General features: G+C 41.6%; 1 protein-coding gene across 3 annotated transcripts in view; it reads left to right on the plus strand.

Annotated features, from left to right (window-relative positions):
• Positions 1 to 27336, plus strand: part of XRN1 (5'-3' exoribonuclease 1) — a 441443-nt gene that overhangs the window by 59485 nt on the left and 354622 nt on the right. For all 3 annotated transcript variants that reach the window (XM_053710017.1, XM_053710018.1, XM_053710019.1), the window contains exons 12-15: positions 9240 to 9342; positions 9663 to 9752; positions 26164 to 26320; positions 26439 to 26558. In XM_053710017.1, the coding sequence (XP_053565992.1) occupies positions 9240 to 9342; positions 9663 to 9752; positions 26164 to 26320; positions 26439 to 26558 (470 nt within the window). The remainder of the gene's footprint in view (positions 1 to 9239; positions 9343 to 9662; positions 9753 to 26163; positions 26321 to 26438; positions 26559 to 27336) is intronic.

The following is a 27336-nucleotide window of genomic DNA, read 5'->3' on the forward strand; positions in this document are numbered from 1 at the left end:
AATGTAGAATCGTTTACATTGCTGAGGTACTGAGTGAATAAATGTTTGGGCATTATTTTCCACTTGGCAGTTGTCTGCTTTAAATTGTGACAGTTTCGTTTCTCTTCACTGCTGTGTGTGAGAGGGAGGGGCCGTTTTTGGCGCTCTTTGCTACGCATCAAAAATTTCCAGTCAGCTACTATTATATTTCCTGCATGATCCGGTTCACTGACAGATCTCAGGGGTCTTCAAGCTTCTTTGAAGGGAGGTACATTCTCTCAGCAGAGCTGTGAGAATTTTATATTGACTGTGAATAAAAACGTTACTCTATAATTTTTTATGTCAAATTTAGTTATTGTTATTTACTAATGGGAACAAACCTTTGCTAAAAGTTGTGTTATTTTAAAGTTGATGCTATAACTGTTTTTCAGTTCATTATCTCAACTGTCATTTAATCGTTTAAGTACCTCTTTGAGGCACAGTACGTTTTTGCTAAAAAAGATTATAACCAGGTTGCAAGTTATTGCTAGTGTGTTAAACATGTCTGACTCAGAGGAAGATATCTGTGTCATTTGTTCCAATGCCAAGGTGGAGCCCAATAGAAATTTATGTACTAACTGTATTGATGCTACTTTAAATAAAAGTCAATCTGTACAATGTGAACAAATTTCACCAAACTGCGAGGGGAGAGTTATGCCGACTAACTCGCCTCACGCGGCAGTACCTGCATCTCCCGCCCGGGAGGTGCGTGATATTATGGCGCCTAATACATCTGGGCGGCCATTACAAATAACATTACATGATATGGCTACTGTTATGACTGAAGTTTTGTCTAAATTACCAGAACTAAGAGGCAAGCGTGATCACTCTGGGGTGAGAACAGAGTGCGCTGACAATACTAGGGCCATGTCTGATACTGCGTCACAGCTTGCAGAGCATGAGGACGGAGAGCTTCATTCTGTGGGTGACGGTTCTGATCCAAACAGATTGGATTCAGATATTTCAAATTTTAAATTTAAATTGGAGAACCTCCGTGTATTACTAGGGGAGGTCTTAGCAGCTCTCAATGATTGTAACACCGTTGCAATACCAGAGAAACTGTGTAGGTTGGATAAATACTTTGCGGTACCGGCGAGTACTGACGTTTTTCCTATACCTAAGAGATTAACTGAAATTGTTACTAAGGAGTGGGATAGACCCGGTGTGCCGTTCTCACCCCCTCCAATATTTAGAAAGATGTTTCCAATAGACGCCACCACTCGGGACTTATGGCAAACGGTCCCTAAGGTGGAGGGAGCAGTTTCTACTTTAGCTAAGCGTACCACTATCCCGGTGGAGGATAGCTGTGCTTTTTCAGATCCAATGGATAAAAAATTAGAGGGTTACCTTAAGAAAATGTTTGTTCAACAAGGTTTTATATTGCAACCCCTTGCATGTATCGCGCCGATTACGGCTGCGGCAGCATTTTGGATTGAGTCTCTGGAAGAGAACCTTAGTTCATCTACGCTAGACGACATTATGGACAGGCTTAGAGTCCTTAAACTAGCTAATTCATTCATTTCGGAGGCCGTAGTACATTTAACCAAACTTACGGCTAAGAACTCAGGATTCGCCATACAGGCACGTAGAGCACTGTGGCTAAAATCCTGGTCAGCTGATGTTACTTCTAAGTCCAAATTACTTAATATACCTTTCAAGGGGCAGTCTTTATTTGGGCCCGGTTTGAAAGAAATTATCGCTGACATTACAGGAGGTAAGGGCCACGCCCTACCTCAAGACAAGGCCAAAGCTAAGGCTAGACAGTCTAATTTTCGTCCCTTTCGGAATTTCAAAACAGGAGCAGCGTCAACCTCCACTGCACCTAAACAGGAAGGAGCTGTTGCTCGTTACAGGCAAGGCTGGAAACCTAACCAGTCCTGGAATAAGGGCAAACAGGCCAGGAAACCTGCTGCTGCCCCAAAGACAGCATGAACCGAGAGCCCCCGATCCGGGACCGGATCTAGTGGGGGGCAGACTTTCTCTCTTCGCCCAGGCCTGGGCAAGAGATGTTCAGGATCCCTGGGCACTAGAGATCATATCTCAGGGATACCTTCTAGACTTCAAATTATCTCCCCCAAGAGGGAGATTTCATCTGTCAAGGTTGTCAACAAACCAGATAAAGAAAGAAGCGTTTCTACGCTGTGTACAAGATTTGTTATTAATGGGAGTGATCCATCCGGTTCCGCGGTCGGAACAAGGACAAGGGTTCTACTCAAACCTGTTTGTGGTTCCCAAAAAAGAGGGAACTTTCAGGCCAATCTTAGATTTAAAGATTCTAAACAAATTCCTAAGAGTTCCATCGTTCAAAATGGAAACTATTCGGACAATCTTACCTATGATCCAAAAGGGTCTGTACATGACCACAGTGGATTTAAAAGATGCTTACCTTCACATACCGATTCACAAAGATCATCAACGGTATCTACGGTTTGCCTTCCTAGACAGGCACTACCAGTTTGTAGCTCTTCCATTCGGATTGGCTACGGCCCCAAGAATCTTCACAAAGGTTCTGGGTGCCCTTCTGGCGGTACTAAGACCGCGAGGGATTTCGGTAGCTCCGTACCTAGACGACATTCTAATACAAGCTTCAAGCTTTCAAACTGCCAAGTCTCATACAGAGTTAGTTCTGGCATTTTTAAGGTCGCATGGATGGAAAGTGAACGAAAAGAAGAGTTCTCTTTTTCCTCTCACAAGAGTTCCATTCTTGGGGACTCTTATAGATTCTGTAGAAATGAAGATTTACCTGACAGAAGACAGGTTAACAAAGCTTCAAGATGCATGCCGTGTCCTTCATTCCATTCAACACCCGTCAGTAGCTCAATGCATGGAGGTGATCGGCTTAATGGTAGCGGCAATGGACATAGTACCTTTTGCACGCCTACACCTCAGACCGCTGCAATTGTGCATGCTAAGTCAGTGGAATGGGGATTACTCAGATTTGTCCCCTACTCTGAATCTGAATCAAGAGACCAGAAATTCTCTTCTATGGTGGCTTTATCGGCCACACCTGTCCAGGGGGATGCCATTCAGCAGGCCAGACTGGACAATCGTAACAACAGACGCCAGCCTGCTAGGTTGGGGCGCTGTCTGGAATTCTCTGAAGGCTCAGGGATTATGGAATCAGGAGGAGAGTCTCCTCCCAATAAACATTCTGGAATTGAGGGCAGTTCTCAATGCCCTTCTGGCTTGGCCCCAATTAACAACTCAGGGGTTCATCAGGTTTCAGTCGGACAATATCACGACTGTAGCTTACATCAACCATCAGGGAGGGACAAGAAGCTCCCTAGCAATGATGGAAGTATCAAAGATAATTCGCTGGGCAGAGTCTCACTCTTGCCACCTGTCAGCAATCCACATCCCGGGAGTGGAGAACTGGGAGGCGGATTTCTTGAGTCGCCAGACTTTTCATCCGGGAGAGTGGGAACTTCATCCGGAGATCTTTGCCCAAATACTTCGACGTTGGGGCAAACCAGAGATAGATCTCATGGCGTCTCGCCAGAACGCCAAACTTCCTCACTACGGGTCCAGATCCAGGGATCCGGGAGCGGTTCTGATAGATGCTTTGACAGCACCTTGGAACTTCGGGATGGCTTATGTGTTTCCACCCTTCCCGCTGCTTCCTCGATTGATTGCGAAAATCAAACAGGAGAGAGCATCAGTGATTCTAATAGCGCCTGCATGGCCACGCAGGACTTGGTATGCAGATCTAGTGGACATGTCATCCTGTCCACCTTGGTCTCTACCTCTAAGACAGGACCTTCTGATACAGGGTCCATTCAAACATCAAAATCTAACTTCTCTGAAACTGACTGCTTGGAAATTGAACGCTTGATTTTATCAAAACGTGGTTTTTCTGAGTCGGTTATTGATACCCTGATTCAGGCTAGGAAGCCTGTTACCAGAAAGATTTACCATAAAATATGGCGCAAATACCTATACTGGTGCGAATCCAAACGTTACTCCTGGAGTAAGGTTAGGATCCCTAGGATATTGTCTTTTCTACAAGAAGGTTTAGAAAAGGGTTTATCAGCTAGTTCATTAAAGGGACAGATTTCAGCTCTGTCCATCTTGTTACACAGGCGTCTGTCAGAAATTCCAGACGTCCAGGCCTTTTGTCAGGCTTTAGCTAGGATCAAGCCTGTGTTTAAAGCCGTTGCTCCGCCATGGAGTTTAAACTTAGTTCTTAACGTTTTACAAGGTGTTCCGTTTGAACCCCTTCATTCCATTGATATAAAATTGTTATCTTGGAAAGTTCTGTTTTTAATGGCTATTTCCTCGGCTCGAAGAGTCTCTGAGTTATCAGCTTTACATTGTGATTCTCCTTATCTGATTTTTCACTCAGACAAGGTAGTTCTGCGTACTAAACCTGGGTTCTTACCTAAGGTAGTCACTAACAGGAATATCAATCAGGAGATTGTTGTTCCATCCTTGTGTCCAAATCCTTCTTCAAAGAAGGAACGTCTTCTACACAATCTGGATGTAGTTCGTGCCCTCAAGTTCTACTTGCAGGCAACTAAAGATTTTCGTCAAACTTCTTCCCTGTTTGTCGTTTATTCTGGACAGAGGAGAGGTCAAAAAGCTTCTACTACCTCTCTCTCGTTTTGGCTTCGTAGCATAATACGTTTAGCCTATGAGACTGCTGGACAGCAGCCTCCTGAAAGAATTACAGCTCACTCCACTAGAGCTGTGGCTTCCACTTGGGCCTTTAAGAATGAGGCCTCTGTTGAACAGATTTGCAAGGCTGCAACTTGGTCTTCGCTTCATACTTTTTCCAAATTTTACAAATTTGACACTTTTGCTTCTTCGGAGGCTATTTTTGGGAGAAAGGTTCTTCAGGCAGTGGTTCCTTCTGTATAATGAGCCTGCCTATCCCTCCCGTCATCCGTGTACTTTTGCTTTGGTATTGGTATCCCAGAAGTAATGATGACCCGTGGACTGATCACACATAACAGAAGAAAACATAATTTATGCTTACCTGATAAATTCCTTTCTTCTGTTGTGTGATCAGTCCACGGCCCGCCCTGTTTTTTTAAGGCAGGTAAATATCTTTTAAATTATACTCCAGTCACCACTTCACCCTTGGTTACTCCTTTCTCGTTGATTCTTGGTCGAATGACTGGGACTGACGTAGAGGGGAGGAGCTATATCAGCTCTGCTGGGTGAATCCTCTTGCATTTCCTGTTGGGGAGGAGTTATATCCCAGAAGTAATGATGACCCGTGGACTGATCACACAACAGAAGAAAGGAATTTATCAGGTAAGCATAAATTATGTTTTCGTTGACTTTGAGTTCCCAATAATTAAGGGCATTAAAGGGACAGTAAACACCTTGTAATTACAAGACATTTCTGTTGTGTTGCTACATAATAACATATCAACCAATTCTTAAGTTTTTTGACATCCTTTTTATGGCAATTAATTAATTAAATAGCCAAAGCCCATCCACTATTTGCCTTATTTGGATGAGCCAATCTGTGCAGACAACAAGGCTAGCCACTGTCATGATGTTAGAATACAATGAATTGTTTGTCAGTTGTTGTCAGTTAAAGCCAATAAGAGACAGACCTCGATAAAGCAGTAGGGCACATTTCAAGTTCTAGAAACTACCAATTTTCAGAGCTAAAGTATATTAAACGGGTCAAAATAATTAATAAAAATATGAAAAGTTGTTTCATTATGCATTACTAAACATTTCAGATTTATTTTATTTATTTATTTTACCCTTAATACCTCTTCTGAAAGTGTATTCTGCCTACTTCCCCTCTCCTAAACAATAGTGTGACAAAATTTAAAAACTATAAATTTATGCTCCGGATTATTGGCAGCATGCAATGGTGTCCTGATTAAACTTGGAGGGCATTATTGTGATATTAATTAGCACTCAAAATGATTGCGTTTTGTCAGTATTTGAAATGTGGTTTTCTTTACCAGTAGTATTGCCATATGGGCTATATTTAAGAACAAGCCACTGAGCTGTTGTTCGTTCCTGGTAGAGCGCTTCTCTCTTTGTATGCAAATTATTATGACCCTTGGGAAGTCTCCCTATGGGTGATGGGGGAAACCAGACGTGGACTCCTTGCCCAGTGTGCTTAGAGGAATGTGGCTGCACCTCACTGACGAGGCCCATAGGAGGCCGAAACGATCGTCTGGGGTTGTCATGTTCCTTGTTCAGAGGAGAATTGCCTGGTATTTCGGGGCAGGACTGACCTTACTTGGCAGGATCAGACTGATATACTTCAGGAAAGTTTTCTTCTGTGAAAAGCACACTGGTCTAAAAGAGGCTGCTTCCGGGTGGTAAATCGCCATAGAACAAGCCACTGAGCTGTTGTTCGTTCCTGGTAAAGCGCTTCTCTCTTTGTATGCAATATATTTAAGAACAGCTGCAATGTATTTACAGGTATTAGTATGATTTTAATAATAATGTAAAAAAAATATGTGAAATCAGTCTTGGTTAAAGACTGATGGCTAGATTACGAGTTGTACGTTAGGGTAAAAAAGCAGCGTTAAGAGGTCCTAACGCTGCTTTTTTACGCCCGCTGGTATTACGAGTCTTGCAGGTTTAGGGTCACCACACACTTCTTTGGCCCTACCGCAAAAGACTTACGTAAACTTTGTAAAGTCTTTTTTTTTTCTCTATGGGGCTTCCATAGCACCGGTATTACGAGTCTGTCCTGGGAGGCCAAAAAGTGAGCAGTACACCCTACCCTGTCAAGAGTCCTAACGCATTTAAAAGTCAGTAGTTAAGAGTTTTATGGTACAACGCCGTAACATAAAACTCATAACTAAAGTGCTAAAAAGTACACTAACACCCATAAACTAACTATTAACCCCTAAACCGAGGCCCTCCCGCATCACAAACACTATAATAAAATTTGTAACCCCTAATCTGCCGCTCCGGACACCGCCGCCAACTACATTATATTTATGAACCCCTAATCTGCTGCCCCCAACGTCGCCACCACCTACCTACACTTAACCCCTAATCTGCCGCCCCGAACGTCGCCGCCACTATACTAAATGTATTAACCCCTAAATCTAAGTCTAACCCTAACACGCCCTAACTTAAATATAATTTAAATAAATCTAAATAAAATTACTATCATTAACTAAATTATTCCTATTTAAAACTAAATACTTACCTATAAAATAAACCCTAAGCTAGCTACAATATAACTAATAGTTACATTGTATCTAGCTTAGGGTTTATTTTTATTTTACAGGCAAGTTTGTATTTATTTTAACTAGGTAGAATAGTTATTAAATAGTTATTAACTATTTAATAACTACCTAGCTAAAATAAATACAAAAGTACCTGTAAAATAAAACCTAACCTAAGTTACACTAACACTACACTATAATTTAAATAAATTAATTAAATTAAATACAATTACCTAAATTAAATTAGCTAAAGTACAAAAACAAACACTAAATTTACAGAAAATAATAAACAAATTACAGATATTTAAACTAATTACACCTAATCTAATAGCCCTATCAAAATAAAAAAGCCCCACCAAAATAAAAAAAAACCTAGCCTAAACTGCCAATAGCCCTTAAAAGGGTCTTTTGCGGGGCATTGCCCCAAAGTAATCAGCTCTTTTACCTGTAAAAAAAAAAAATGCAAACAACCCCCCCAACAGTAAAACCCACCACCCACACAACCAACCCCCCAAATAAAATACTATCTAAAAAAACCTAAGCTCCCCATTGCCCTGAAAAGGGCATTTGAATGGGCATTGCCCTTAAAAGGGCAGTTAGCTCTTTTGCAGGCCCAACCCCTAACCTAAAAATAAAACCCACCCAATACACCCTTAAAAAAACCTAACACTAACCCCCTAAAGATCGACTTACCGGGAGAAGTCTTCATCCAAGCCGGGCCGAAGTCCTCAACGAAGCTGGGAGAAGTCTTCATCCAAGCTGGGCGAAGTGGTCCTCCAGACTGGCAGAAGTCTTCATCCAGACGGCATCTTCTATCTTCATCCACCCAATGCGGAGCGGGTCCATCTTCAAGACATCCGACGCGGAGCATCCTCTTCATCCGACGACTAAAGATGAATGAAGCTACCTTTAAGTGACGTCATCCAAGATGGCGTCCCTTAGATTCCGATCGGAATTGAGCTTGCATTCTATTGGCTGATTGGAACAGTTATATTTAATTATATTTAAGTTAGGGGGTGTTACGGTTAGGGTTAGATTTAGGGGTTAATACATTTAGTATAGTGGCGGCGACGTTGGGGGCAGCAGATTAGGGATTAATAAGTGTCGGTAGGTGGCGGCGATGTTAGCGACGGAAGATTAGGGGTTAATAATATTTAACTAATGTTTGCGAGGTGGGAGTGCGGCGGTTTAGGGGTTAATATGTTTATTATAGTGTTGGCGACGTTGGGGACGGCAGATTAGGGGTTAATAAGTGTAGGTAGGTTGTGGCGACATTGGGGACGGCAGATTAGGGGTTAATAAATAGTATGTAGGTGTCGGCGATGTTGGGCGCAGCAGATTAGGGGTTAATAAGTATAATGTAGGTGGCGGTGGTGTCTGGAGCGGCAGATTAGGGGTTAATAAATATAATGCAGGTGCCGGTGATGTCGGAGGCAGCAGATTAGGGTTAATAAGTGTAAGATTAGGGGTGTTTAGACTCGGGGTTCATGTTAGGGTGTTAGGTGTAGACATTTTTTTTTCCCCATAGGAATCAATGGGGCTGCGTTACTGAGTTTTACGCTGCTTTTTTGCAGGTGTTAGACTTTTTCTCAGCCGGCTCTCCCTGTTGATTCCTATGGGGAAATTGTGCACCAGCACGTACGACCAGCTCACCGCTGACTTAAGCAGCGCTGGTATTAGAGTGCGGTAAGGAGCAAAATTTTGCTCAACGCTCACTTCTTGCCTTTTAACGCCGCTGCAGGTAAGTGAGCGGTGAGACAAAACTGCTCGTTGGCACCGAATAGCCTCTAACGCAAAACTCGTAATCTAGGCCTGTGTTTGCTATTTTTACCAAAATGTTTTGGGCTACACATTTTTCAGTGTTATGTTAAATTTAACAAATATAGCAACTGTATTAATCCAGAGTTGACAATTATTTGCAATTTAGCAAACGCCCAGAATACGTAAGGACAAAAAATACTTTTTGTGCAAGGGACTATATTAAGAAGAGCCAGATCTGGAACATTAGAAGGAAATCCTGTTATTTTTCAAATAAGTTTACTCCTTCCTTGTGGTTTTTAACAGGTTTAGACGAAGATCCAGATGACGATGATCTCTTTGAGACGGAATTCAGACAATATAAGAGATCATACTATATGTCAAAAATGGGAGTCGAAGTTGTTTCAGAGTAAGTGCATCTAGCTATGTAGTATATGAAGATAATGATGTTTAAGTTGAATTACAAATAGAATTTCTAATTTTATCTTCATGTAACTTATAAGAACATATTCTGAATATGTATTAATTGTTTAGCTGTTTTCTCTCTCTTTTCCATTCTTTATTTTTCTCGTCTGGATTTACATATTTTAGGTGGCAGTCATAAATTGAATGAATTGGGTTTGTTGGTATCTCAGAAGGTCTAATGTACAGAATTGGGTCCTAGTATTAAACATATGTAATTACTTTATTTAGTTTTATGCTCACAATCTTATGTATTTCTTTTTTAAGGGAATTTCTGGCAGAACAGGCTGAATGCTATGTCCAGGCAATACAGTGGATTTTGCACTATTATTATCACGGAGTCCAGTCCTGGAGCTGGTAAGTGGGGTTTTTTTCCTTAAAAAATAAATAAAAAAATGTGGTTCTTAGTTGTAAATCTCTTCCTGTATTATTATATAATAATATCAAAATATGTGGGGTAGGGGAGTTTGCTTTTGGGATTTCCATACTGTTAACATTTGATTGAAAATTTAAATTGCAATTTTTTGCTATTGGATTTCCTAGTAATTTTTTATTGTAATATTTTTTATACTTGTGTGTATGTACGGCATATGTCTAGTATGTTTATACTATATGTAGTTTGTGTAGTCAGACTTCATCTTATATATTTATACATGATACTTCCCTCATTCAAATCTCTGCCCAACTCAGGATGTTTCTGCTTTGTTTATATTGCTCAGTCCCCAATCTATTATTTGCTGCAAATAAATTGTGCTTTAGCCATTACTGTGAATGATAAAAAAAAACGATTAACTTATTTTATTGGACAGATACTAAGCAAGTTCATATAATTTCTGAAGCTTAACTCTTCTATTTATATGTGTGTGCCCTCCACTAGTATTGTCACCCTTGGTAAATATGAGCAAAGAAGGCTGTAAATAATTGTCTTTATTGTTTAACCTTTTTGATCTTCTTTTTTTATTTTTTTTATTTGAGGTTTAATACAAGGCATACATGTAATATGTAACAATAGAACAGAATAATAATGAAATACATACATCAGATATTACTTTGTTTACCATATACATAACATGCGAATAGTATGCCTAACACTCAAAATACCTCCAGGATGACACATGAGGCCATTTCTCTTGTAAGGTGTATCCAGTCCACGGATCATCCATTACTTGTGGGATATTCTCCTTCCCAACAGGAAGTTGCAAGAGGATCACCCACAGCAGAGCTGCTATATAGCTCCTCCCCTAACTGCCATATCCAGTCATTCTCTTGCAACTCTCAACAAGCATGGAGGTAGTAAGAGGAAAGTGGTGAAATGTAGCTGTTATCTTGCTTCAATCAAAAGTTTGTTATTTTTAAATGGTACCAGAGTTGTACTATTTTGTCCCAGGCAGAAAAATAGAAGAATCTGCCTGTGATTTCTATGATCTTAGCAGGTTGTAACTAAGATCCATTGCTGTTCTCACACATGACTAAAGAGAGAGGTAACTTCAGCGGGGGAATGGCGTGCAGGTTATCCTGCTATGAGGTATGTGCAGTTAAGATTTTTTCTAGAAGATGTGAATGCTAGAAAATGCTGCTGATACCAAATTTATGTAAGGTAAGCCTGAATACAGTGATTTAATAGCGACTGGTATCATGCTTACTTTCTGAGGTAATACTCTTTTATATTTACAATATAAAATGTTTGCTGGCATGTTTAAACGTTTTTATATATACTTTGGAGATAAAACTTTATTGGGGCCTAGTTTTTTCCACATGGCTGGCTTAAATTTGCCTAGAAACAGTTTCCTGGGGCCTTCCACTGTGTTACTATGAGTGGGAGGGGCCTAATTTAGCGCTTTTTTGCGCAGTAACTTTTACAGACTGAGACATCCAGCTTCCTCCAGGAGTCGCCTGAATGCTATAGGACATCTCTAAAGGGCTCTTAATCTTTCCAAAATCGTTTGTTGGGGAAGGTAAGCCCACAGCAAGGCTGTGGCAGTTGGTGTGACTGTTAAAAAAAACGTTTATATCGTTTTTTTGATCTGTTTTTTTTAACTAAGGGGTTAATCATCCATTTGCAAGTGGGTGCAATGCTATGTTAGCTTATTATACACACTGTAAAAATTTTGTTTGATTTACTGCCTTTTTTCACTGTTTTTCAAATTCTGACAAAATTTGTTTCTCTTAAAGGCACAGTACCGTTTCTTATATTTGCTTGTTAACTTGATTTAAAATGTTTTCCAAGCTTGCTAGTCTCATTGCTAGTCTGTACAAATATGTCTGACATAGAGGAAACTCCTTGTTCATTATGTTTAAAAGCCATGGTGGAACCCCCTCTTAGAATGTGTACCAAATGTACTGATTTCACTTTAAGCAATAAAGATCATATTCTGTCTTTAAAAAATGTATCACCAGAGGAAGTTATGCCGACTAACTCTCCCCACATGTCAGATCCTTTGACTCCCGCTCAAGGGACTCACGCTCAAATGGCGCCAAGTACATCCAGGGCGCCCATAGCGTTTACTTTACAAGACATGGCAGCAGTCATGGATAATACACTGTCAGCGGTATTAGCCAGACTACCTGAATTTAGAGGAAAGCGAGATAGCTCTGGAGTTAGACGAAATACAGAGCATACTGACGCTTTAAGAGCTATGTCTGATACTGCCTCACAATATGCAGAAGCTGAAGGAGAGCTTCTTTCTGTGGGTGATGTTTCTGACTCAGGGAAGATGATGCAACCTGATTCTGATTTTTCTACATTTAAATTTAAGCTTGAACACCTCCGCGTGTTACTCAGGGAGGTTTTAGCTGCTCTGAATGACTGTGATACAATTGCAGTGCCAGAGAAATTGTGTAGACTGGATAAATACTATGCAGTGCCGGTGTGAACTAATGTTTTTCCAATACCTAAAAGGTTTACAGATATTATTACTAAGGAATGGGATAGACCAGGTGTGCCGTTCTCTCCCCCTCCTATTTTTAGAAAAATGTTTCCAATAGACACCACCACACGGGACTTATGGCAGACAGTTCCTAAGGTGGAGGGAGCAGTTTCTACTCTAGCAAAGCGTACTACTATCCCTGTCGAGGACAGTTGTGCTTTCTTATATCCAATGGATAAAAAGTTAGAGGGTTACCTTAAGAAAATGTTTATTCAACAAGGTTTTATCCTACAGCCCCTTGCATGCATTGCTCCTGTCACTGCTGCTGCGGCGTTCTGGTTTGAGTCTCTGGAAGAGGCTTTACAGGTAGCGACTCCATTGGATGACATACTTGACAAGCTTAGAGCACTTAAGCTAGCCAATTCTTTTGTTTCTGATGCTATTGTTCATTTGACTAAACTAATGGCTAAGAATTCTGGTTTTGCTATCCAGGCGCGCAGAGCGCTATGGCTTAAATCATGGTCAGCTGACGTTACTTCAAAGTCTAAGCTGCTTAACATTCCCTTCAAGGGGCAGACCCTATTCGTGCCTGGTTTGAAGAAGGTTATTGCTGATATCACTGGAGGAAAAGGTCATGCCCTTCCTCAGGATAGGTCCAAATCAAGGGCCAAACAGTCTAATTTTCGTGCCTTTTGAAACTTCAAGGCAAGTGCGGCATCAACTTCCTCTAATGCAAAACAAGAGGGAACTTTTGCTCAGTCCAAGACGGTCTGGAGACCTAACCAGGCCTGGAACAAAGGTAAGCAGGCCAAAAAGCCTGCTGCTGCCTCTAAGACAGCATGAAGGAACAGCCCCCTATCCGGTAACGGATCTAGTAGGGGGCAGACTTTCGCTCTTCGCCCAGACGTGGGCAAGAGATGTCCAGGATCCCTGGGCGTTGGAAATTATATCCCAGGGATATCTTCTGGACTTCAAGGCTTCCCCCCCAAAAGGGAGATTTCACCTTTCACAATTATCTGCAAACCAGATAAAGAGAGAGGCATTCTTACACTGTGTACAAGACCTCCTAGTTATGGGAGTGATCCATCCAGTTCCAAAGGAGGAACAGGGACAGGGATTTTACTCAAATCTGTTTGTGGTTCCCAAAAAAGAGGGAACCTTCAGACCAATTTTGGATGTAAAGATCTTAAACAAATTCCTCAGAGTTCCATCATTCAAGATGGAGACTATTTGTACCATCCTACCTATGATCCAGGAGGGTCAATACATGACTACAGGGGATTTAAAGGATGCTTATCTTCACATTCCGATACACAAAGATCATCATCGGTTTCTCAGGTTTGCCTTCCTAGACAGGCATTACCAGTTTGTAGCTCTTCCCTTTGGGTTAGCTACAGTCCCAAGAATTTTTACGAAGGTTCTGGGGTCGCTTCTGGCGGTCCTAAGGCCGCGGGGCATAGCAGTGGCCCCTTATTTAGACATCCTGATTCAGGCGCCAAGTCTCATACGGACATAGTGTTGGCATTTCTGAGGTCGCATAGGTGGAAAGTGAACGAGGAAAAGAGTTCTCTTTCCCCCCTCACAAGAGTTTCCTTCCTAGGGACTCTGATAGATTCTGTAGAAATGAAAATTTACCTGACGGAGTCCAGGTTATCAAAACTTCTAAATTCCTGCCGTGTTCTTTATTCCATTCCTCGCCCTTCGGTGGCTCAGTGCATGGAAGTAATCGGCTTAATAGTAGCGGCAATGGACATAGTGCCGTTTGCACGCCTACATCTCAGACCGCTGCAACTCTGCATGCTCAGTCAGTGGAATGGGGATTACACAGATTTGTCCCCTCTACTAAATCTGGATCAAGAGACCAGGGATTCTCTTCTCTGGTGGCTATCTCGGGTCCATCTGTCCAAAGGTATGACCTTTCGCAGGCCAGATTGGACAATTGTAACGACAGATGCCAGCCTTCTAGGTTGGGGTGCAGTCTGGAACTCCCTGAAGGCTCAGGGATCGTGGACTCGGGAGGAGTCACTCCTTCCAATAAATATTCTGGAACTAAGAGCGATATTCAATGCTCTTCAGGCTTGGCCTCAGTTAGCAACTCTGAGGTTCATCAGATTTCAGTCAGACAACATCACGACTGTGGCTTACATCAACCATCAAGGGGGAACAAGGAGTTCCCTAGCGATGTTAGAAGTCTCAAAGATAATTTGCTGGGCAGAGATTCACTCTTGCCACCTATCAGCTATCCATATCCGAGGTGTAGAGAACTGGGAGGCGGATTTTCTAAGTCGTCAGACTTTTCATCCGGGGGAGTGGGAACTCCATCCGGAGGTGTTTGCACAATTGATTCATCGTTGGGGCAAACCATAACTGGATCTCATGGCGTCTCTCCAGAACGCTAAGCTTCCTTGTTACGGATCCAGGTCCAGGGACCCCAAGGCAACGCTGATAGATGCTCTAGCAGCGCCTTGGTCCTTCAACCTGGCTTATGTGTTTCCACCGTTTCCTCTGCTCCCTCGTCTGATTGCCAAAATCAAGCAGGAGAGAGCATCGGTGATCTTGATAGCGCCTGCGTGGCCACGCAGGACTTGGTATGCAGATCTGGTGGACATGTCATCCTTTCCACCATGGACTCTGTCGCTGAGACAGGACCTTCTACTTCAAGGTCCTTTCAACCATCCAAATCTAATTTCTCTGAGGCTGACTGCCTGGAGATTGAACGCTTGATTTTATCAAAGCGTGGTTTCTCCGAGTTAGTCATTGATACCTTAATTCAGGCACGAAAGCCTGTCACCAGGAAGATCTATCATAAGATATGGCGTAAATATCTTTATTGGTGTGAATCCAAGGGCTACTCATGGAGTAAGGTCAGGATTCCCAGGATATTATCTTTTCTCCAAGAAGGATTGGAGAAAGGATTGTCAGCTAGTTCCTTAAAGGGACAGATTTCTGCACTATCTATTCTTTTGCACAAGCGTCTGGCAGATGTCCCAGACGTTCAGGCATTTTGTCAGGCTTAAGTTAGAATCAAGCCTGTGTTTAAACCTGTTGCTCCACCTTGGAGCTTAAATTTGGTTCTTAAAGTTCTTCAGGGGGTTCCGTTTGAACCTCTTCATTCCATAGATATCAAACTTTTATCTTGGAAAGTTCTTTTTTTGGTAGCTAATTCCTCGGCTCGTAGAGTTTCCGAGTTATCTGCCTTACAATGTGATTCTCCTTATCTGATCTTCCATGCAGATAAGGTAATTCTGCGTACCAAACCTGGGTTTTTACCTAAGGTGGTATCTAATAAGAATATCAATCAAGAGATGGTTGTTCCGTCTTTGTGTCCTAATCCTTCTTCAAAGAAGGAACGTCTATTACACAATCTGGACGTGGTTCGTGCTTTAAAGTTTTACTTACAAGCTACTAAAGATTTTCGTCAAACATCTGCTTTGTTTGTTGTCTACTCTGGACAGAGGAGAGGTCAAAAGGCTTCGGCAACCTCTCTTTCTTTTTGGCTAAGAAGCATAATCCGCTTAGCCTATGAGACTGCTGGCCAGCAGCCTCCAGAAAGGATTACAGCTCATTCTACTAGAGCTGTGGCTTCCACATGGGCCTTTAAAAATGAGGCTTCTGTCGAACAGATTTGCAAGGCGGCGACTTGGTCTTCGCTTCATACTTTTTCAAAATTCTACAAATTTGATACTTTTGCTTCTTCGGAGGCTATTTTTGGGAGAAAGGTTTTACAGGCAGTATTCCCTTCCGTTTAAGTACCTGCCTTGTCCCTCCCTTCATCCGTGTACTTTAGCTTTGGTATTGGTATCCCACAAGTAATGGATGATCCGTGGACTGGATACACCTTACAAGAGAAAACATAATTTATGCTTACCTGATAAATTTATTTCTCTTGTGGTGTATCCAGTCCACGGCCCGCCCTGTCATTTTAAGGCAGGTATTTTTTAATTTTAAACTACAGTCACCACTGCACCCAATGGTTTCTCCTTTCTCTGCTTGTTTTCGGTCGAATGACTGGATATGGCAGTTAGGGGAGGAGCTATATAGCAGCTCTGCTGTGGGTGATCCTCTTGCAACTTCCTGTTGGGAAGGAGAATATCCCACAAGTAATGGATGATCCGTGGACTGCATACACCACAAGAGAAATAAATTTATCAGGTAAGCATAAATTATGTTTTTTGGACCTCATCAGTATATAACCTAGTTATAGGAGGTCCCAATTGATAAGCCTCATGTTTTTTTATTTTTAGTATAAACTTAAATACAATTGTATAAAACTCATACAACCTTTAAAAGAAATCTTATTACAAACCTTTGCCCAAGTGAAAAAATGGCCTATCATGAGGCCCCTTAAATTAAGGTTATATAGTAAAGGGGCTTTGTGGGGATATAGCAATTATTCTGGTCTGCCTGGCTGGAGTTTTAGATAAAATGTGCATAAACCTGATCGTCACATATTAGCCTGCACATAGCACTCAATATATACTTAGATGACAGGTCTAATGGGGGATAAGCAACAGATTTATCAGCTCCATATCTTAGCCATTTATATAAAGCAGCCATTTTGGTCGGTGTCCGGACCTGCCCCCCTAACCTTTTGATCTTTTGTTAAACAAATACACAAAAATACTCTGCTCTCATAAATTTCAAACAATTGCAAACACAACACAGGTTTATCCCCCCCCAAAAAATCTTAGTTAAATAAATGTGTGGCACAATAATTGGCACCCTTTTAGTCAATACTTTGTGCTACCTCCCTTTGCCAAGATAACAGCTCTGAGTCTTCTCCTATAATGCCTGATGAGGTTGTAGAATACATGGCAAGGGATCTGAGACCATTCCTCCATACAGAATCTCTCCAGAGCCTCCAAATTTCGAGGTAGACGCTAGTGGACTCGCATCTTCAGTTCACCCCACAGGTTTTCTGTGGGGTTGTCAGGGTACCGGATAGCCATGGCAGGACTTTTATTTTGTGGTCAGTAAACCATTTTTGTATTGATTTCGATATTTGTTTTGGATCATTGTCCTGCTGGAAGGTCCATTATGGCTTTCTGGCAGTCAGGTGTTCATTTAATATCTGTTGATATTTGATAGAGTTTATGATGACATGTATCCTAATATAATGTCCAGGTCCTCTGGTAGAAAAACAGCCCCAAAACCTTAAAGAGCCATCACTATATTTAATAGTGGGCATGAGGTACACTTTCATATGGCTACCTCTCTGTGAGCTCCAAACCCACCTCTGGTGTTTATTCCCAAAAAACTATTTTGGTTTCATCTGACCATAGAACCCGATCCCATGTGAAGTTCTAGTAGTGTCTGGCAAACTGAAGATGCTAGGCCTATTTGTTACCTCATATTTATACCCCTGTGAAATAGGAAGTTATGGTTGAACCATTTCCTATTCCTAGTCACCCCGGTGTATATATATATATATATATATATATATATATGTATGTATGTATGTATGTATGTATGTATGTATGTATGTATGTATGTGTGTTTGTTTTTTTTATTTAGAAACGTGTTGTGATTGCAACAATTCTTTGATATCCATGAGAGCAGAGTATTTTTCTGTATTTTTTTTTTTTTTTAACAATAAAGACAATTTTCCACAGCCTTCTTTGCTCATAATTACCAAGGGAGCCAATATTATTGGAGGACACGGGGGGGGGGGGGGTATATGTGTATATGTATGTATGTATGTATTTATATGTGTGAATATATGTGTAAATTTGTGAATATACTTTAACTGAAGACCTGTGAGTGCATTTGTTTTGTGGAATATTTACTACATTTATGCACCCAGACGGGTGACCTTTTGGAGGGCAACACTGTAGCTTGGACTTTGTGTGTGTATATATATATATATATATATATATATATATATATGTATATATGTGTATGTATGTATGTGTATATATATATATATATATATATATATATATATGTGTGTAATGTGTGTGCATATATATGATAATAAAAAAATAAAAAAAATAAATAAAAAAAAAAAATAAAAAAATATATATATATATATATATATATATATATATATATATATATATATATATATATATATATTTCTTCTGTTATGTGTGATCAGTCCACGGGTCATCATTACTTCTGGGATATAACTCCTCCCCAACAGGAAATGCAAGAGGATTCACCCAGCAGAGCTGCATATAGCTCCTCCCCTCTACGTCAGTCCCAGTCATTCTCTTGCACCCAACGACTAGATAGGATGTGTGAGAGGACTATGGTGATTATACTTAGTTTTTATGACTTCAATCAAAAGTTTGTTATTTTACAATAGCACCGGAGCGTGTTATTACTTCTCTGGCAGACTTTGAGGAAGAATCTACCAGAGTTTTTTACTATGATTTTAACCGGAGTAGTTAAGATCATATTGCTGTTCTCGGCCATCTGAGGGAGGTAAAAGCTTCAGATCAGGGGACAGCGGGCAGATGAATCTGCATTGAGGTATGTAGCAGTTTTTATTTTCTGAATGGAATTGATGAGAAAATCCTGCTATACCGTTATAATGACATGTATGTATACACTTCAGTATTCTGGGAATGGTATTTCACCGGAACTACTCTGTTAAAGGTCACTAATCCTTTTAATAAGTATTTATCATGTTAAACGTTTTTGCTGGAATGTAGAATCGTTTACATTGCTGAGGTACTGAGTGAATAAATGTTTGGGCTTTATTTTCCACTTGGCAGTTGTTTGCTTTTAATTGTGACAGTTTCGTTTCTCTTCACTGCTGTGTGTGAGAGGGAGGGGCCGTTTTTGGCGCTCTTTGCTACGCATCAAAAATTTCCAGTCAGCTACTATTATATTTCCTGCATGATCCGGTTCATCTCTGACAGATCTCAGGGGTCTTCAAACTTCTTTGAAGGGAGGTACATTCTCTCAGCAGAGCTGTGAGAATTTTTATATTGACTGTGGATAAAAACGTTACTCTATAATTTTATGTCAAATTTAGTTATTGTTATTTTACTAATGGGAACAAACCTTTGCTAAAAGTTGTGTTGTTTTAAAGTTGATGCTATAACTGTTTTTCAGTTCATTATCTCAACTGTCATTTAATCGTTTAAGTACCTTTTTGAGGCACAGTACGTTTTTGCTAAAAAAGATTATAACCAGGTTGCAAGTTATTGCTAGTGTGTTAAACATGTCTGACTCAGAGGAAGATATCTGTGTCATTTGTTCCAATGCCAAGGTGGAGCCCAATAGAAATTTATGTACTAACTGTATTGATGCTACTTTAAATAAAAGTCAATCTGTACAATGTGAACAAATTTCACCAATCTGCGAGGGGAGAGTTATGCCGACTAACTCGCCTCACGCGGCAGTACCTGCATCTCCCGCCCGGGAGGTGCGTGATATTATGGCGCCTAGTACATCTGGGCGGCCATTACAGATAACATTACAAGATATGGCTACTGTTATGACTGAAGTTTTGTCTAAATTACCAGAACTAAGAGGCAAGCGTGATCACTCTGGGGTGAGAACAGAGTGCGCTGACAATACTAGGGCCATGTCTGATACTGCGTCACAGCTTGCAGAGCATGAGGACGGAGAGCTTCATTCTGTGGGTGACGGTTCTGATCCAAACAGATTGGATTCAGATATTTCAAATTTTAAATTTAAATTGGAGAACCTCCGTGTATTACTAGGGGAGGTCTTAGCAGCTCTCAATGATTGTAACACCGTTGCAATACCAGAGAAACTGTGTAGGTTGGATAAATACTTTGCGGTACCGGCGAGTACTGACGTTTTTCCTATACCTAAGAGATTAACTGAAATTGTTACTAAGGAGTGGGATAGACCCGGTGTGCCGTTCTCACCCCCTCCAATATTTAGAAAGATGTTTCCAATAGACGCCACCACTCGGGACTTATGGCAAACGGTCCCTAAGGTGGAGGGAGCAGTTTCTACTCTAGCTAAGCGTACCACTATCCCGGTGGAGGATAGCTGTGCTTTTTCAGATCCAATGGATAAAAAATTAGAGGGTTACCTTAAGAAAATGTTTGTTCAACAAGGTTTTATTTTGCAACCCCTTGCATGTATCGTGCCGATTACGGCTGCGGCAGCATTTTGGATTGAGTCTCTGGAAGAGAACCTTAGTTCATCTACGCTAGACGACATTATGGACAGGCTCAGAGTCCTTAAACTAGCTAATTCATTCATTTCGGAGGCCGTAGTACATTTAACCAAACTTACGGCTAAGAACTCAGGATTCGCCATACAGGCACGTAGGGCACTGTGGCTAAAATCCTGGTCAGCTGATGTAACTTCAAAGTCCAAATTACTTAATATACCTTTCAAGGGGCAGTCTTTATTTGGGCCCGGTTTGAAAGAAATTATCGCTGACATTACAGGAGGTAAGGGCCACGCCCTGCCTCAAGACAAAGCCAAAGCTAAGGCTAGACAGTCTAATTTTCGTCCCTTTCGGAATTTCAAAGCAGGAGCAGCATCAACTTCCACTGCACCAAAACAGGAAGGAGCTGTTGCTCGTTACAGACAAGGCTGGAAACCTAACCAGTCCTGGAACAAGGGCAAGCAGGCCAGGAAACCTGCTGCTGCCCCAAAGACAGCATGAACCGAGGGCCCCCGATCCGGGACCGGATCTAGTGGGGGGCAGACTCTCTCTCTTCGCCCAGGCCTGGGCAAGAGATGTTCAGGATCCCTGGGCGCTAGAGATCATATCTCAGGGATACCTTCTAGACTTCAAATTATCTCCCCCAAGAGGGAGATTTCATCTGTCAAGGTTGTCAACAAACCAGATAAAGAAAGAAGCGTTTCTACGCTGTATACAAGATCTGTTATTAATGGGAGTGATCCGTCCGGTTCCGCGGTCGGAACAAGGACAAGGGTTCTACTCAAACCTGTTTGTGGTTCCCAAAAAAGAGGGAACTTTCAGACCAATCTTAGATTTAAAGATTCTAAACAAATTCCTAAGAGTTCCATCGTTCAAAATGGAAACTATTCGGACAATCTTGCCCATGATCCAAAAGGGTCAGTACATGACCACAGTGGATTTAAAAGATGCTTACCTTCACATACCGATCCACAAAGATCATCACCGGTATCTACGGTTTGCCTTCCTAGACAGGCACTACCAGTTTGTAGCTCTTCCATTCGGATTGGCTACGGCCCCAAGAATCTTCACAAAGATTCTAGGTGCCCTTCTGGCGGTACTAAGACCGCGAGGGATTTCGGTAGCTCCGTACCTAGACGACATTCTAATACAAGCTTCAAGCTTTCAAACTGCCAAGTCTCATACAGAGTTAGTTCTGGCATTTCTAAGGTCGCATGGATGGAAAGTGAACGAAAAGAAGAGTTCTCTTTTTCCTCTCACAAGAGTTCCATTCTTGGGGACTCTTATAGATTCTGTAGAAATGAAGATTTACCTGACAGAAGACAGGTTAACAAAGCTTCAAGATGCATGCCGTGTCCTTCATTCCATTCAACACCCGTCAGTAGCTCAATGCATGGAGGTGATCGGCTTAATGGTAGCGGCAATGGACATAGTACCTTTTGCACGCCTACACCTCAGACCGCTGCAATTATGCATGCTAAGTCAGTGGAATGGGGATTACTCAGATTTGTCCCCTACTTTGAATCTGAATCAAGAGACCAGAAATTCTCTTCTATGGTGGCTTCATCGGCCACACCTGTCCAGGGGGATGCCATTCAGCAGGCCAGACTGGACAATTGTAACAACAGACGCCAGCCTACTAGGTTGGGGCGCTGTCTGGAATTCTCTGAAGGCTCAGGGATTATGGAATCAGGAGGAGAGTCTCCTTCCAATAAACATTCTGGAATTGAGAGCAGTTCTCAATGCCCTTCTGGCTTGGCCCCAATTAACAACTCGGGGGTTCATCAGGTTTCAGTCGGACAATATCACGACTGTAGCTTACATCAACCATCAGGGAGGGACAAGAAGCTCCCTAGCAATGATGGAAGTATCAAAGATAATTCGCTGGGCAGAGTCTCACTCTTGCCACCTGTCAGCAATCCACATCCCGGGAGTGGAGAACTGGGAGGCGGATTTCTTGAGTCGCCAGACTTTTCATCCGGGGGAGTGGGAACTTCATCCGGAGGTCTTTGCCCAAATACTTCGACGTTGGGGCAAACCACAGATAGATCTCATGGCGTCTCGTCAGAACGCCAAACTTCCTCACTACGGGTCCAGATCCAGGGATCCGGGAGCGGTTCTGATAGATGCTTTGACAGCACCTTGGAACTTCGGGATGGCTTATGTGTTTCCACCCTTCCCGCTGCTTCCTCGATTGATTGCCAAAATCAAACAGGAGAGAGCATCAGTGATTCTAATAGCACCTGCATGGCCACGCAGGACTTGGTATGCAGATCTAGTGGACATGTCATCCTGTCCGCCTTGGTCTCTACCTCTAAGACAGGACCTTCTGATACAGGGTCCGTTCAAACATCAAAATCTAACTTCTCTGAAGCTGACTGCTTGGAAATTGAACGCTTGATTTTATCAAAGCGTGGTTTTTCTGAGTCGGTTATTGATACCCTGATACAGGCTAGGAAGCCTGTTACCAGAAAGATTTACCATAAAATATGGCGTAAATACCTATACTGGTGCGAATCCAAACGTTACTCCTGGAGTAAGGTTAGGATCCCTAGGATATTGTCCTTTCTACAAGAAGGCTTAGAAAAGGGTTTATCGGCTAGTTCATTAAAGGGACAGATTTCAGCTCTGTCCATCTTGTTACACAGGCGTCTGTCAGAAAATCCAGACGTCCAGGCCTTTTGTCAGGCTTTAGCTAGGATCAAGCCTGTGTTTAAAGCTGTTGCTCCACCATGGAGTTTAAACTTAGTTCTTAACGTTTTACAGGGTGTTCCGTTTGAACCCCTTCATTCCATTGATATAAAATTGTTATCTTGGAAAGTTCTGTTTTTAATGGCTATTTCCTCGGCTCGAAGAGTCTCTGAGTTATCAGCATTACATTGTGATTCTCCTTATCTGATTTTTCACTCAGACAAGGTAGTTCTGCGTACTAAACCTGGGTTCTTACCTAAGGTAGTCACTAATAGGAATATCAATCAAGAGATTGTTGTTCCATCCTTGTGTCCAAATCCTTCTTCAAAGAAGGAACGTCTTCTACACAATCTGGATGTAGTTCGTGCCCTCAAGTTCTACTTGCAGGCAACTAAAGATTTTCGTCAAACTTCTTCCCTGTTTGTCGTTTATTCTGGACAGAGGAGAGGTCAAAAAGCTTCTGCTACCTCTCTCTCTTTTTGGCTTCGTAGCATAATACGTTTAGCCTATGAGACTGCTGGACAGCAGCCTCCTGAAAGAATTACAGCTCACTCCACTAGAGCTGTGGCTTCCACTTGGGCCTTTAAGAATGAGGCCTCTGTTGAACAGATTTGCAAGGCTGCAACTTGGTCTTCGCTTCATACTTTTTCCAAATTTTACAAATTTGACACTTTTGCTTCTTCGGAGGCTATTTTTGGGAGAAAGGTTCTTCAGGCAGTGGTTCCTTCTGTATAATGAGCCTGCCTATCCCTCCCGTCATCCGTGTACTTTTGCTTTGGTATTGGTATCCCAGAAGTAATGATGACCCGTGGACTGATCACACATAACAGAAGAAAACATAATTTATGCTTACCTGATAAATTCCTTTCTTCTGTTGTGTGATCAGTCCACGGCCCGCCCTGTTTTTAAGGCAGGTAAATATTTCTTAAATTATACTCCAGTCACCACTTCACCCTTGGTTACTCCTTTCTCGTTGATTCTTGGTCGAATGACTGGGACTGACGTAGAGGGGAGGAGCTATATGCAGCTCTGCTGGGTGAATCCTCTTGCATTTCCTGTTGGGGAGGAGTTATATCCCAGAAGTAATGATGACCCGTGGACTGATCACACAACAGAAGAAAGGAATTTATCAGGTAAGCATAAATTATGTTATATATATTTGTATGCAAAAGTTTAGGCACCCCTGACAATTTTCATTTATATATAATTGTGTGTTTGGATCAACAATTTCTTTTTGATCTATCAAATAACTGAAGAACAAAGTAATATTTCAGTAGTGAAATGAGGTTTATTGGATTAACAGAAAATGTGCAATATGCATCAAAACGATATTAGACAGGTGCATACATTTGGGCACCCTTGTCATTTTGTTGATTTTAATACCTGTAACTACCTAGTACTGATTAAGTGGAACACACAATTGGTTTGGTGAGCCCATTAAGCCTTGAACATCATAGACAGGTGCATCCAATCATGAGAAAAGGTATTTAAGGTGGCCAATTGCAAGTTGTTGTTCTCTTTGACTCTCCTCTGAAGAGTGGCAACATGGGGGCCTCAAAACAACTCTCAAATGACCTGAAAACAAAGATTGTTCAACATTATGGTTTAGGGGAAGGCAACAAAAAGCTATCGCAGAGATTTAAGCTGTCAGTGTCCACTGTGAGGAACATAGTGAGGAAATGGAAGACCACAGGCACAGTTCTTGTTAAGGTCAGAAGTAAAATATCAGAGAGGCAAAGGATGGTGAGAATGGTCAAAAACAGCCCACAGACCACTTCCAAAGACCTACAACATAATCTTGCTGCAGATGGTGTCACTGTGCATTGTTAAATAATTCTGCGTATGGGAGAGTAATGCGGAAGAAGACTTTTCTGCACACACGCCACAAACAGAGTCGCTTGAGGTATGCAAACGCACATTTGGACAAGCCAGCTTCATTTTGGACGAAGGTGCTGTGGATGAAACAAAGATTGAGTTATTTGGTCATAACAAGGGGCGTTATGCATGGTGGCAAAAGAACACAGCGTTCCAAGACAAACACTTGCTAGCCACAGTAAAATTTGGTGCATGTTCCATCATGCTGTGGGGCTGTGTGGCCAGTGCCTGTACTGGGAATCTTGTTAAAGTTGAGGGTCACATGGATTCCACTCAATATCAGCAGATACTTGAGAATAATGTTGAGGAATCAGTCACAAAGTTGAAGTTACGCCAAAATCTACTCTGGCATTTATGCAGCGGAACAAGTGCAATGTCCTGGAATGGCCATCCTAGTCCCCAGACCTGAATATCATTGAAAATCTGTGGGGTGATTAGAAGCGGGCTGTCCATGCTCGGCAACCATCAAACCTAACTGAACTGGAGATGTTTTGCAAGGAGGAATGGTCCAAAATACCTTCATCCAGAATCCAGGCTATAGGAAGCGTCTAGAGGCTGTTTTTTTGTGCTAAAGGAGGCTCTACTAAATATTGATGCAATATTTCTGTTGGGGTCCCTATATTTATGCACCTGTCTAATTTCGTTTTGATGCATATTGCACATTTTCTGTTAATCCAATAAACCTCATTTCAAAATGAAATTGCTGATCCACACAGCTAAGTTAAAAGCAGAAAATAAAGAGTTAGTTACAGCCTTTGGCCCAGTTGTGATAAACCCAGGTGCTGCATCAAGCTCCTTCTTACACCAAGCCTACAGCAAAAGTGTTTGGTTAGAAGCTAACAGGTGACGCACCCAGCCACCTGTTTGCATCTAAATGTGTTTGATAAGAGTCCAGCATGTGTGGCTGTAGGTTAAGGACCCAGGTAACAAAATGCCTTGACACGGCTCCATGTGGCAAAAACGCTGTATTGTAACTAACTTCAATTTTTGCTTTTAACTTGGATTTGTACATAAAAGCAATTGCTGACTATTTTGCGCTGTTTGGTATTTATATGTGATTTTGTTTCTTTGCATTAAGGCTTGTCTGGGTTTAACTGCCTGAGTCATAGGATGTAATCCAGTGGTTTAGATATAATCCTGAATATAGCGAGAAGTTATGTATACAGATTTAAAGCAGAAGATTCTGTTTCAGCAGAAAATTTCTAATATTTAACCATTTTGTGTCTGATTTTAGGTACTATCCTTATCATTATGCACCATACCTGTCTGATATCCGTAATATCAGCCACCTGAAGCTGAATTTTAATTTAGGGAATCCATTCATGCCATTTGAGCAGCTGCTTGCTGTTCTCCCTGCTGCTAGTAAAGATTTGCTGCCATTTGCTTATCAGGTAAATGCTTCTTATGCCTTTTGGGAATGGTTCATTATTTATGTACTCTTCCATATATCCATTCCCTGCCCTGTACTTCATTGTTTTATAATTATGTTTGTGTTATGTTACGTTACAGAAACTGATGACCAGCGAAGAGTCCTCAATTATAGATTATTACCCTCAAGATTTTAAAACTGACCTAAATGGAAAGCAGCAAGAGTGGGAAGCTGTGGTTTTAATACCTTTCATTGATGAGGTTAGTAAATTGTATCCTGTCTGAATGAGCTTTATGCTAGTTATTTAATTTCTTTTACAAGATACGATGAGTCCACGGATTTCATCCTTACTTATGGTATATCGTCTCCTGGTCAGCAGGAGGAAGCCAAGAGCACCACAGCAGAACTGTATATATACCTCCTCCCTTCCCTCCCACTCCAGTCATTCTCTTTGCCTGTGTTAGTGATAGGAAGAGGCAAAGTGAGGTGTTAGTTTAGATTCTTAAATCAAGAGTTTATTATTTTTAAAATGGTGCCAGTGCGTGCAGGAGGAGATGAAAAGGACCTCTTCATCGTGTGGGACAAGTTCATGCTGCGCTCAGCATTGAGGTATGTGCAGTCTTTTGATTCTGGGGAGACTGAGTAGCTCAGAACAGACTGGCCATTTATTTATTTATTTATTTATTATATCAGGAAGGGGTAATCAACTTGCAGAAGGACATTTATATGCATGGGTATTCCCCTCTTTGTTATGTGAGCTGGAATTCAGAGTTTCAGCCGTGATAACAGTGGGCTTTTTAAGTTAAGGTTGGAGTGTGGGCTTGACGCTGGGGACTGTCACCTGGAGTTCTTATTCCGGTGGATTCTGCCTTAACGTTTGCCAATAATAGGCAGGACACTTTGAGGGGGCACAATGTGTTTTTTTTTTTTCTAGTCCGGCATTAGTATTTCTCCCATGCGGTTTATTACTTATCCGGGTGAGTTAGTTTGCCGCCCACGAAGGGCGGGGCTTAGAATTTGCGCGCTTAGCCGCTCAGT

This window comes from Bombina bombina, chromosome 4 (assembly GCF_027579735.1).
Source record: "Bombina bombina isolate aBomBom1 chromosome 4, aBomBom1.pri, whole genome shotgun sequence".
NCBI lineage: Eukaryota > Metazoa > Chordata > Amphibia > Anura > Bombinatoridae > Bombina > Bombina bombina.